Source organism: Sciurus carolinensis, chromosome 4, assembly GCF_902686445.1.
Source record: "Sciurus carolinensis chromosome 4, mSciCar1.2, whole genome shotgun sequence".
In the NCBI taxonomy this organism is placed as follows: Eukaryota; Metazoa; Chordata; class Mammalia; order Rodentia; family Sciuridae; genus Sciurus; species Sciurus carolinensis.
This window is the reverse complement of record NC_062216.1, coordinates 103,057,770-103,070,944: the sequence shown is the minus strand read 5'-3', so window position 1 is coordinate 103,070,944 and position 13,175 is coordinate 103,057,770. Positions and strand designations below refer to the sequence as shown.

General features: G+C 34.7%; 1 protein-coding gene across 10 annotated transcripts in view; it reads left to right on the top strand.

Moving 5' to 3' along the window:
* Positions 1–13,175, top strand: part of Yaf2 (YY1 associated factor 2) — a 68,855-nt gene that overhangs the window by 9,971 nt on the left and 45,709 nt on the right. For 3 of the 10 annotated variants that reach the window (XM_047548945.1, XM_047548944.1, XM_047548939.1), the window contains exon 3: positions 9,249–9,320. The exons of 2 other annotated variants lie outside the window; for them this stretch is intronic. In XM_047548945.1, coding sequence (XP_047404901.1) covers positions 9,249–9,320 — 72 coding nt within the window. Of the gene's footprint in view, positions 1–9,187; positions 9,321–9,413; positions 9,514–13,175 lie in introns of all 10 variants that reach the window. 5 more of the 10 variants (XM_047548940.1, XM_047548941.1, XM_047548942.1 and 2 more) reach the window with 3 other exon arrangements.

Here is a 13,175-nt window from a genome sequence, read left to right as displayed (position 1 = left end):
TAATATTCAGACAACCTGGGTTTAATTTAGGATCTAAACAAATTCCTCTTCATCATCAGCCATATAGGTGGCTTGAGGACAAGTGAAAGGATATATGGGAATGCATTTTGAACACAATAAAGTATTATACCAGTGCTTTGCCTGTGCTAAATTTACATATTAAACACTTTAAAATTAATCTCATGAACCATCTTTTGGAAACAGTTTATAATAGGATTACATTATTAAGTTTAATGTCTCTTTCTTCTTGGTTATGTTGTCAGTGACCTTCAATATGCTATTCAGGAGTTTACTTTTGTGTTTTCCTCTTCTTTAAATATAATTGTAAAGCCCTTATCTCTGGCTGTAAATGGTGGCCTTTACCATTAAGGAATATATTTGAACAACTTATTGTTGCCACATTAATTATCAGTTGGTATTGGTGATTTCGGTGGCGGGGGTGTGTGTTAGGAATTCACTTGTGTAATGCTTCATTGTGTTCAGGATGGGTTCCTATATAGCCTTCATTTGCCTATCAAGCTACCTTATATGGCTGGTGAGGAAGTTGGTTATCTCATCACAGGATATATTAGACCCTAGGTTGAAACCCAGGTTGTCATGATTACTGGTTGATCTTTTCACCTTTCCTCTCTGGTAAAGAAGTTTATAAAACTATCCTAGCTAGGTGAAATGTTTCTTTGCTTATTCCTCTTTGCTTTAGGGTGTGATTTGGGGCCATCATATTTGGTAGAAACATTCTGTGGTGTATCAAGTTTTCAGTTGAGGATTTAAATGGGATTTTTAAAACCACGTATTTCCCTTAAATAATTGTCCCTTTAAAAAAAGTATTAGTAAATAATTATCTTTCCAGTTTACAATTTTAGTGGTATTGCAAGTGTATAAAATTGCATAATATAAAATATTATGTCTTGCGACTTCGCCCATAAATTATTCATTAAACCCAATATTTGTTGAACACCTACAGTGTTTTGTTTATTGGTTTTCATGATTACTACTTAGCTTTTTGTTGTACGAGCTGTGATTGGTAACCATTTAAAAGATTTTGTATCTATTTGGTAATATTGTTTATTGTAGAAAGTTATAGAATTTTAGAGAATTTTCAAGCAAAGGACCCTTCCAAGAGTCTCCAGAGTGGTCATTTTGTGAGACAAACTAGTTACTTTACACCTTAAAAGGGATAGAACAACCAGATGCCATGGTACATAGTTGTAATCCCAGTGATTTGGGAGGCTGAGGCAGGAGGATCTGTAAGTTCAAGACCAGCCTTAGCAACTTAGGGAAGCCCTGTCTCTAAATTAAATGGATGGAAATGTAGTTCAGTGGGAGTGTCCCGGGGTTCAATCCCTAATAAACTGACACCCTGTCCCCTGAAAAAATTAGAACTGTCTTCAGAGGTAGACTGAGGGGTTTTTGTGGTAGGATGTTGGTATTAAACATTCAAAATGGGTTGATACCACTGTTGTTTGTAAATTCTTATTGGGATTTTCAGCTACTCTGGAAGATTCTAGTGGTAATGTTTTAACAATCTTCTGGATGGGATCCTTTCCCCCGTTTTTTGTGGGGGGTGGACACATGACTTTAGCCTAATACCCTATTTATAGTGAAAAACGCAGGCCAGAAAGATTGCGACTTGTTCAGTGTCAATAACTGGTTAATGTGAGATTTACATGTCTGAATAGTCAGTCGCTTTTTATTGCCTTGCTGTGGTAGGAATTAGGTTTGTCTAGCAAGTATCTCCCTAAGGATTTCTTTTTACAATTTTCCTAATACTTGATCTAGGGCTGTACATCTTGATAACTTTAAACCATGCTTTTAATAATACAAGAACCAAGTTGTTAAAATCTATGAGCAGTATGGCGAATGAAAAATGACCATTTTTCCTTTTGTTAACTAATATTTTGAAGTTCAAATGTTAACAGACTTCATTTTGATTTTTTTTTTTTTTTTTTTTTTTTTTTGTGGTGCTGGGGCTTAAATCTGGGATACTCTACCACTGAGCCACATCTCCAGCCCTTTTTACTTTTACTGTTTTTGTGATAGAGACTCACTAAACTACCCAGGCTGGCCTGGAACTTGAGATTCTCCTACCTCAGTCTCCTAAGTAGCTGGGATGATAGGCATGAACCACGTGCTTGACTGGTTTTCTAACAACTTACACAGCATTTTTCTGTAATGTTCTTTGGTAATTTGCATTATAATTATAATTTTACCATCTTTCACTTAATTTAATATAGGATTTTATTATACATTCAAAGTTTAAGTGTAGGAAAATACCTGTTTTACATATACATATTTATTTTTAATTTTTATGTATATTCATTATGAAAATGTGAAAAAAAAAGCAAAAGCAAAGAATTTCTAATTTTAAGAGTTCTCTGTAGTTATGTAGTATTGTGGTTAAGAGTGTGGACTCTCGAACTCTACCCTGTGGGTTTGAAAATTGGTTTCACCACTTACTAGCTGTGTAACTAACCTTGTGAAAGTTACACAACTTTTTGAACATCAGCTTTTTTTTTTTAACTTGTGAAAATGGAGGCTCTGATAATGCCTCATAGTCGTCGTGAGGACTCAAAAATTGTTAGCTAAAGCAATCAAATATACAAGGGGTGATGCAGTAATAGATGTCCATGTAGGGGTATATAATATCCTGATTGAGTTCTGGTGGGCAACTTAAAAACCAAAACATAAGAATAAGTGGTTTTTACTAAAAATAGCATTTTTCACAGATTGCTTCAAGAATATTTTTATCTTCTTCCTCCTTTGTCTTCTCCTGCCTCCTGCCCCCCCATTTGTGTGTGTTTGTGTGTGTGTGTGTGTGTGTGTGTTAGTTGGCTAGTGTCCTGATGTGAACTGTCACATGAACACTTGGGCCATATTAGTAAGGTTTAATATCTAGGAAGTACAGTAGGAGTGGGAACCAGTGTAAGTAAACTTAAAAATTCAGCAGGTAAAAAGCACCATGTTTTGTTTTTGTTTATTATTTGCCATAGTTAAAAAAAGTAAGTGTCTGTTTTCAAGGTTGGGGTTGTCAGAGCGTGATAATGGTCTTTTCCAGGCTGCTGCATCTTCTGTATTATGCTAATTCATCTGTTCTTTATTCCCCTGTCTTTCACAAATTCTTTCTTGTTCTTTATGATTGCTTAGGAGTGATCCTTCTCAAAAAGAACTCTGTCCCCAGGCCAGAATAAATGCCTTTTAAATTAATCTTAAAGCATTCTATAAAACATGATGATTGTATTTACACAGTGTACTGAAAATATGTTGATTTTGCTTCTCTTCCCTCCCTAGATTGTTTTTTTCTGAGGATAGTACACATTAGTCCAAGAATCAGATTTCATTTTAAATTCCCACCTTCCCATTTTTACCCATATGACTTTTTGGTGATGATTAAAGGTGATAAATGATACAGTGATTACAGTGTAAGTCTTAATCATGATGTTTGTAAAAATTCTCAGTGCTTGTGTCATAGTACCTGTGTCATAGGTACTGATAACAGATAACTGAATTGCAAAGGCCTTTGTTGTTTATCTGATTCTGCTGCTGTTTTAAACTGTTTTTTACTTTTTTTTTTTAACCCCCCTAAGGAACATTTATCTGAATTCATTTCTTTTATAATCCTGTGAGTTGGATGGAGTATGTTTAATTGTTCCCATTTTATTTTTGGTTAAAAGAACTTACATCAACCCATGTGACCTGATTGTTCAACTTTTTCAGCAGTTTTTAAAATGTTTTCTTTTTCTATCAGTTCAATGCATGATTGGAACAACTGCCACTAGCATTTAATTTTATCTTATGTCATTCTTTCTTGTTTGTTGAAGCTTAATTACAAGCAGAGAAACCATTTAGTTGTCATTTAGTAGCAATAGTAGTAGCAATAGTAATAGTAGTGGTAGTAGTAAGCCATTGCAGCAGGCTAGGCAAGAGGCAGGAGTGTCCTGAGCAAGAGTAATGCCAGTGGGAAAGAGAGAAATGAATGTATTAGATGTGTCTAGTAGAAAATTTATAGGATTTGGTGGTTGATTGATATGGGTGTGAAGTGGGAAGTCAGGTTGTATAGGAGGGAGGAATCAGGATGAATACAGGGTTTTGGCTTAATTAAGAAGGTGGGTGAATGGTGGTATTTCTTATTGAGATACGCCTAGGAAAAGGAAATAGTTCACTTTTAGATTTGTTAAATTTTTTGATGCCTGGGGGAATTCTGAGTTGGTTAGCTATGTGGGGCTAAAGATCAGGAAAGATGACAGAGCTATAAATACTTATTTGGTAGTCATCAGCATACATATCTGAGTTGAAGCCAAGGGAATGGGTAAAATAGATCAGGGAGAAAATGATCTGTACAGCATGAGAAAAAAAGACCTGAAATGAATATTTAAGAAATATCACTATTTTTTTTGGTGATAGAGGGTGAACATCCCACAAAGAATAAAGAAATGAAGGGAAAAAGTAATTAGGGAGTAAGAAGTACAAGAGAGTGTAATATTACAGAAACAGAGGAAAGAGGATGTTTTTTAAAAGAAAGGGGGAGTATTTAACCATGTAATTATCCTTTACTTTGATCAGACAGAATCTTAATTTTTCTTTCAAGTTTCATGTTATATTTAACAGGTATGACATTCGGATCTACATTTTAAGTTTTCACAAGATAATAATCCTGCATAGTGTTTATCTTAACCTTTTCTGAATTTTATCTATAAGTTAAATAAAGCTGGTTAACTTGGATAAGCATAGATGAGTAAAATTATGTTAGAAACTTTATTGCCCAAGGCAGAGTGCTATAATTATTTAGAAATATCTTTCAGCCTGCACTTCTAAAGGTGGCTCTTGATTGTAGTTATAGAATGTAAAGGAATTAATAAAAAAGATACCTAAAATATTGGGTTTATCTTGGTGATAAGAATATTTTAAGGGCCAAGGGTATGACTCAATGATAAAGTGCTTGCGAAGTACGATAGAGGCCCTTGGGTTTAATTCCCAGCACTGCAAAAACAAATTTTTTTTCAATTGGCAAGTAAATGTATAGTAACTTTTAAATTCTTGGAAAATTGTATAGTTAATTGTAAGGGATCATATATGAAGAAACTGTTCTTCTCTTTTAGGAGGGACGAATCATAGCACTCTGTTGATCAACTAACCAAGAATATCATGGTACATTTTATAAAAACGTTTTTGATTTATAAAGCAATAGCTGTCTCTGCAGGACACTGAATTTGATATGATTTATGATACTTAAAGATTCAGGTTTTATGAGTACTGAGTAAAAAGCTATTTACAGCATAGGAAGTATAAGAAGGGAGTAACTAAGACTCTGGAACTGAATATCACTGAGTGGCTTATGAATTTGGAAAATAATTTAACTATCCATTAAACAAATGGGGATTATGGGCCAGATGATGGGCTAGGTAATGGAGTTAGAAAAGAGAATAAGACATCCTTGCCCTCTTGGAATTTAAGTTCCAAATAAAGAACACAAGCAAAGTAATTGCAGATTTTGATAACAATGGGGGATTATTTTGAGTAGGTAGACTCCTCTGAGGAGGTGTCATAAAAACTGAAGGTAAGAGAGAGTGTTTATGAAAGAGTTCTGGTTAATAGCAAATTTAAAGCCCTTTTGATAAGAAATAGTTTGTTTTATATTCAGTAGGGACTAGCATGTGGTGAGGAATGGGTGACATCCAACAAAACCAGAGAAGTAGGCAGACTACCAGATCACAATTTAGTAAAAAACGATACTACATTTAGATTTTATTGGAAATGTAACAAGAAGCCATTGAGTACTATAGAGAGTAAGTAGATTGGCAGGATGCAAGAGTGAAAATGGAAAGATGAGTTAGACTTCCTCTACTTAGGTGGGAGACAATGAGGAATTAATATTTTGAGAGTAATTGAAATGCAGTGGTTTGTACCTTACTGTTATTGATGCTTTGGTGTATGGTTCCATGAAAAAGGTGATTAATGAATATCCATTGAAGATTTTGAAAAGTGTGGCATTTCAGTACTTATATGTTTATATCTACTTTGTGTATGCGTGAGACAGAGTAAGAGAAAGACAAGATAGATACATACATACATTCATGCATGCTGGGGATTAAATTCAGGACCTGCCTAGCACATTAGATAACTGCTCTACCACTGAGTTACCACCTCCAACTGTATGTACACTTTTAAAGTGATAGTGGAATTAATTATTTTAAAGTCATATGATAAAGGCCAAATGTTTTCCCTTATAAGTGGATGATGATATATAATGGGGGTGGAAGGGTGGGGAGGTGGGGAGTGAGAAGAATGAAGGAACTTTAGATTATGTAGAAGGAAATGAGAGAGGGGTATGAAAAATCGTGGAATGAGAAAGACATCATTACCCTATGTACTTGTATGATTATACGAATGGTATGAATCTGCGTTGTGTACAACCATAGAAATGAAATGATGTACCCCATTTGTGTACAATGAATCAATGCAGTCTGTAAAAAATAAAAAAAAAATTAAAGAAAAAAAGTAAAAAATAATAAAGTTATATGATTAGCATGAGTCTGGTGAAATGTAATAGAGGAATTGCTATTTGAAAGTTTTTAGTTCGTTGTAAATACAAAATGAATAACTTTCAAAGGAATGAAAATGAGCTACTTTTAAGTTATAGTAACTATTTTCATTGACTTGAGACTATTGAAATTTATTGTGTTAGAGCGGTATGTTATTGTTTTATAAAATCAGTTTTATGAGAAAATATTTTACTCATTATTTAAGAGAGGGTTATTAGGAATTGATTTGAAGACTAATGCAGGGCTTCAAAATCTGGTCAGATTAATTTTAACATTATAGTTGTGTTCTTTTTCCTATCTTTTCTTTGACAAGGCTGCAGTTCAGATGTCAGCCAGAACTTCAGTTACCTCAGGGCTCACTTGAGGGCAGATCCACTTCCAAGCTCACTCATGTGGTTTTCAGTAGCCCTTAGAACACCTGTCTTATGTGACTGTTGGCAGGTCTGGCTGTTGGTCAGAGACATCAGTTTCTTCTAACGTGGAATTTTTCATAGGGCTTCTCTGAATGTGGCAGCTTGTTTGCCCCAACGCAAAATATCTAAGACAGTAAGGCAGAGCCCCCCAAAAGAAAGTCACATCTTTTTGTCTACTTTTGGAAGTGATAGCAGTTTTGTTTCTATTTTATTCATAGGAATGCTTTCTTGTTGGTGAGCATTATTAGAATTCACACAGGATAGATTTAAATACAGCATCTTAATCTCTGAAATTTTTTCCAAACTAGTCCAGAAAATTCATTTTAGCTGGTTTTATGGAATGATGACAACCACAGAATGTAGTTTTCAGTGCCAGTTTCTAAGTGACCTTTTTGGTTACCTGTCTCTATTCTATAAATTTAAACATGTAAGATCTATGTGCCATATACTTACTCTTCAGTGATTAGAAGTTAAGGAGTAATCTAATTAACTAGAAGAATTAACTAGATGAGTCTTTTTATGTTTATCATTAGAAATGGATGTCTTTGTATGGATTAGCCTGTTTTCTGTTATAGTGAAGTGTCTGAAGCTTAGTAATTTATAAAGAAAAGAGTTTAATTAGCTCACAGTTTGTAGGTCAAATGTCTGTGATTGGGTGGCTCCATGTTTGACCTCTGGTGGGGCCTCATGGTGAATGGTATCTTAACGGTAAGAGCAAGTGCAAAAGAGGTCACATGGTGAGACAGGAAGCCAGAGAGTGAGGAGGGGCCAGTTTTGGTCTCTTTATAACAAATTGCTCATGGAATTAATCTCCTCGGAGGGCACTCCCCCATGACGAATTCTTTTCCACTAGTCTCCACCCCTTAAGTGTCCCATTACCTTTCAGCATTTCCATACTGAGGACCAACCTTCCAGCACATGAACCCTTGGTTCATACACACTCAAACCACATCCAAACCATAGCAGTGTGGTACCCCTGTTTGAATGAATTAATCATTTAAAAACCAATGGGTTATTGTTATAATACTTTTCAATTCAGATTTACAGAAAAATGAATATACTTTTACCCAGAGCAATTTGTATCTTAAATAGGAATGTAACAATAATCTCGATGAGTGTGCTGTCAACCTTTATTAAAAACAAGTATTACCAGGCATGGTGGCACACACATGTAATCCCAGTGCTTAGGAGGCTGAGGCAGGAGGATTGCATGTTCAAAGCCAACCTCAGAAACTTAGTGAGGCCCTAAGCAACTCAGTGAGACCCTGTCTCTAAATAAAATGCAAAAAAGGGCTAGGGATGTGACTTAGTGGTAAAGTGGCCCTGGGTTCAATCCTTCGTACATTTTCTTTAATTTGTTTCCTTAGAAGGAAGAGTCATGAAACTACAAGTTTCTCAAAGGTAGGGGATAAATGTTTAGCAGCATAATGATAAAGGAGTATTAAAACATGTATCTGCATCTAGTACCTGCTGTGGCAATGACATGATTAAAATAATATGATTAATATATACTGAGTTAAAGGCAAAAGTTCTGTTGAGGATTTTTTTTTTTTCTTTAGAAATTTTTCTTTAGTGGAGTGTGGTGGCACATGCCTATAATCCCAGCAGCTTGGGAGACTGAGGCAGAGGATCTCAAGTTCAAGACCAGCCTCAGCAACTTAGTGAGGTCCTAGCAACTTAGTGAGACCCTGTCTCAAAGAAAAAACAGACTGGGGATGTAGCTCAGTGGATATTTATCAGCAGCTTTAATGATTGGTTTCTAGTAGGTGACAAGTGCAAACTTAGTGATAAATGGAATAGTACTAATACTTTTAATCTGCAGTCTTAAAGATTGATTGTCCACCTTGGTAGCTTCTATATTACAATTCAGTAAATGTTAATGACAATAGCTAAGAAATGGCAGATTTTGATCAACTAGTTATTCTTGTACTAATATTAAAAAATAATGGTGGCATTCAATGAAATGGAATAGTTCGATAGCTAATATTTTTGTATGTTAAAATATAACTGTCTTTACAGTGAACATGTAAAAATGAAACTATGCAAGTCTTTGTCTTTGCCTTGTGTTTCTGATAATGCTAGAAGTTTCTATTGATGCTATGGTTCACAAATTGTTTCTATGTTTACTTTCATGTGTGCATATATAATAACCCAACAAATTTTTATCTTTTTCTCCTGTAGTTAATATGTATTAATAATCTCAAATAAAATTAAATAATCTTCTTATTCTGATAGAGAAGAAAAACCTGGATCACTTACCAGTAACTGGAGTTCTCCTATTGGGTAATCTCCACAGATCCACATTCTTTGAAGTTATTGTGAATGCCTCGAGGACCAAGGAACCGTTGAAATTTCCAATTTCAGGAAGGTAAGCAAGTGCACTGACGCATGTCTCTAGCATCTTCCAAATCCCCTACCCCCAACTTTCTTACATATACGTCTGTACTGCATGCCCCCTCAGTTCCAGTGGATGCCCATCAGGAAGAGTCTCATGCTGGACAGAAGGGCAAGAGAGGTGGATCTGTGAGGGAAAAGACCCAATAGGATAACTCAAGTTACTGGTAAGTAATCTGGTTTTTACAAACTTGAGAAAGTTTTCTTCTCAAATTTCTTCTCTTTAGGAGGAGTTTATTTAATAAAAAGGAAGTTTTTGGGATAGTTTCTTTTGTTACGTCTGATGAGGGTTTATTATATATAATATATATATAATTATTATATAGAGTATATACTGAACTATTAATGGACACGAATAAAAAGTATGATGGGTATTATTTACATAGTAACTCTTTCTAAAAAATGTGTGTTTGTTAGCTTTGGTGAATAGTGTAGTTCTAAAGCAGTGTAGGGATTTTCTTTCTTTGTTCAGTACTGGATATCAAACCCTTGGCCTTGTGCATGCTAGGCAAGCACTCTAACACTGAGCTACATCCCCAGCCCCTATTGAATTCTTGTATAAATTTATTTATGATGTTGCTTTTATTAATGTAAATACTTGTATTATAAATTTAATGCACATACCAAATTTAGTCAAATTATTTTTGTACAGTAGTACTGAACAGCAAATGTAGTTTTATATTAATTGATTGGCACGTCTTCTTTTCAAACTGAATCCAGGTTTTGTGAAATTGAACCCAGGTTTTGTACAGACTGAGCATACATTCTGCCTCTGTGCTGTATCCCAAGTCTAATTATCAGGGGTTAGTTTCATTGTTGTTTTGGTTTTTTGGTGGTACTGGGGAATTGAACCCAGTGGGACTCTACCCACTGAGCTATACACTTTTTTTTTTTTTTTTTTCATTTTGAAACAAGGTCTCACTAAGTTGCTGACACTGGCATCAAATTTATGATCCTTTTCCCTGAGCCTCTCAAGTAGCTGAGATTACAGGCATGTGCCTCCACGTCTGACTGACTAGCAGTTCTTAATGACATAATTTTCAATGTACCTTTAAACTTCACTGAAGGTATATTTGAAAAACAATTTCAGGCACATTGCAGTTATATCTGCCACTTCCTTGTTTGTGACAAAAGGGTTTATTGATGTGAAGTGTAGCAGAATTGGTTCACTTCAAGTTTTCTGCTTGTTCAGGTGACAATTTATTGAGTCATGTAAGTGTTAGTAGCGGATGGTTCTTTCTGGTTTCTCTCTCATTTGGTAATAATATCAGATAACTATTCTAAAAGGGCATTTTTAGCACATAAAGTGGTGCCCCGCTGTAGCTGTTGTATAAACTTTTATTGTACCTAAGGTCTCATAATTCATTTCCATTCTGTTTAGCCATTTCTTCAACTTGAACTCCTGTTTTGATCTTATCTGGATAGTTGTCATATTTGTGCTTTGGTCGGTGCTTTCCCATTTCCTTGAAATGATCTTCTCCCCATTCTACTTTTCTGTTCTTTTAAAGTTGAGGCATATCCTACCCCTTTATATCAGTTCTTTTTTTAAGCTGTGTTTTCCCAGTGAAAAAGTGTGGTTTCTGTGAGATTATGTTAATCCATGGAATGTTCCTAGTACACTTTCTAGCAGTATATAGCAAATAATCTTGTTAGTATTTGATTGTAGCTTGATCTTAAACATTTCTTTGGTTATAGTTATCTGTATGATACAGTTTAATGCTTAATTATTATTTTTAGGTTATATTGCTATTTTGTGTGCTCCTTGAAAGGGAGTTTTTAATTAATAGTTTTTAATTTTCTTCAGTTCCTAATATCAGTGATTGAGATGAAATAATAACCATTGAAAAATTGGTTTTCCATGTAGATTATTGAATATACTTACAAGTTTTTCATATATGAAACAAATTCTTTTCCCTTGTCAATCCTATGTATACTATATTTTTTTGAAACACATTTTTTTCCTTTAAAAGCTGGTGTAGTGAAATTCTCATTGTTTTTGGTTGAATTTCTGTGGCATATAAAAAAGAGTGTCTAGTTTTGAGAGTGTTGGTTATACTGACTTCACTTCAAGCTGCTACATAGTGTAAGAAGATAGCCTGGAAGGTGGGAGGGGTGGTATGCATCTGTACTCCCAGCTACTCAGGAGACTGAAGCAGGGAGATCACAAGTTCAAGGCCAGCCTGGGCAATTTAGTGAGATCCTCAGCAAACTTAGTGAGGGTCTATCTCAAAAAATAAAAAGGACTGGGGATAAAATGTAAGCTTAGTGGTAAAGTGCCTGGGTTCAATTCTTAGTACCTAAATAAGTAAATTGAATAAAATAAAATTAAAAAGTAATGAAAACAACCTGGAAATTCAGTATACTTGATTTTTGAGGTTTAATATTCTAGAAGATTATTGCTCAATTTTTAGAAATGTTTGTTTTTAAGAATACCTGTCAAATGAAGGAGTAAATGAAATTTAATTTTAAGGTCATTGAGGGAAGAAAATGTTCTTGGTTGATTGTCTCATGGAAATAATCACCAGAGAATCAGCTCAGGTTCATTCATTAGGAAAGCCAAGATAAAGAACATTTAATCAGATGACTTAGATACTAGCTTTGAATCTGCTATTGCACATCTGTGTAATATTCTTTTGAAGCTCATAGTTTTTATGGTGTTGTAATAACATTATGACTGTTACTGACAGTACCCTTATTCTTTGAAGATAATGCTGAATATGTTTGAATGTGGTGTATCTTGATGGATTTAGGAATGGGTTCAGAAAAAAGGTGTGTGGAGATTTGGATTTGGTGTGTGTATGTATATGTAGAAAGAAAAGGAGAAATAAAACCAATGTGGTAAGTGTTAACAAATTTGAACCCTGGTGAAAGGTCTGTGGTATTCATTTTACTGTGAACATTTCTGTGACTTTGATATTAAAAAAAAGTTGAGGAGAAAGTACTTTAAAGAGAACTTTATTGTGTTTCAACTTCTCTAAATCTAAATGGAAATAATAGAATCTATTCTTTCCATGCCTTGCTGCAAGTAGGCACAGTGGGATAACGTTTGGTGGAATAACAGCCAAGGGAACTCTAAGAAGTTGTTTTTTTTCCCTTTGTCATTAAAGATAAGCTTTCTAATGGATATCTTTTGCAATGGAAACTTTGCCTAAAAGTTTCTTAGCTTAAAATGTGTCTATTCCAGCCAAGTCCTGTGGCATATACCTATGATTTCAGTTACTCAGGAGACTAAGGTAGGAGGACCAAGTTCAAGGTCAACCTGGGCAACTTATTGAGACCCTGTCTTAAGTAAAGAGGGTTGGGTATGAAGCACAACGGTGAAGGGGACCCCTAGGTTCACTTCTCAGTACTAGAACATATTATTCCCTTTTTAAATTGAGGGCATAATGAATTATATTTAAATAAGAAAAATTATTTTTAAAACAGTAAATATAAGTTGATATGTAAACAACTGGTTTTTACATGAAAATGAAGAATATGGTTTTAAAATAACTCCATAAATGAGCAAATAGACACAACTGAAGGGAGAAGTTAGTAGTTTGAAAATGGAAATTAGAATTCTTCCAGAACAGGACTAAGAGATGAAAAACAAGGAGAATCTAAGACATGTTAGATGACAGGTTGAGAAGCTCCAAAGGAGAGAATGCAGACAGTGGTGGAGAAGAAATATTAAAGAAAAAATGGTTAAGAATTTTCAAGAATTAAAAAATATATAGTGGTGCTGGGCATGTTAGCACACTCATGCAGTCTTAGTTTCTTGGGAGGCTGATGGGAGGATTGCTAGAGCTAGACACTGTCTCCTAAAACAACAATAACAACAAGAGGAAAT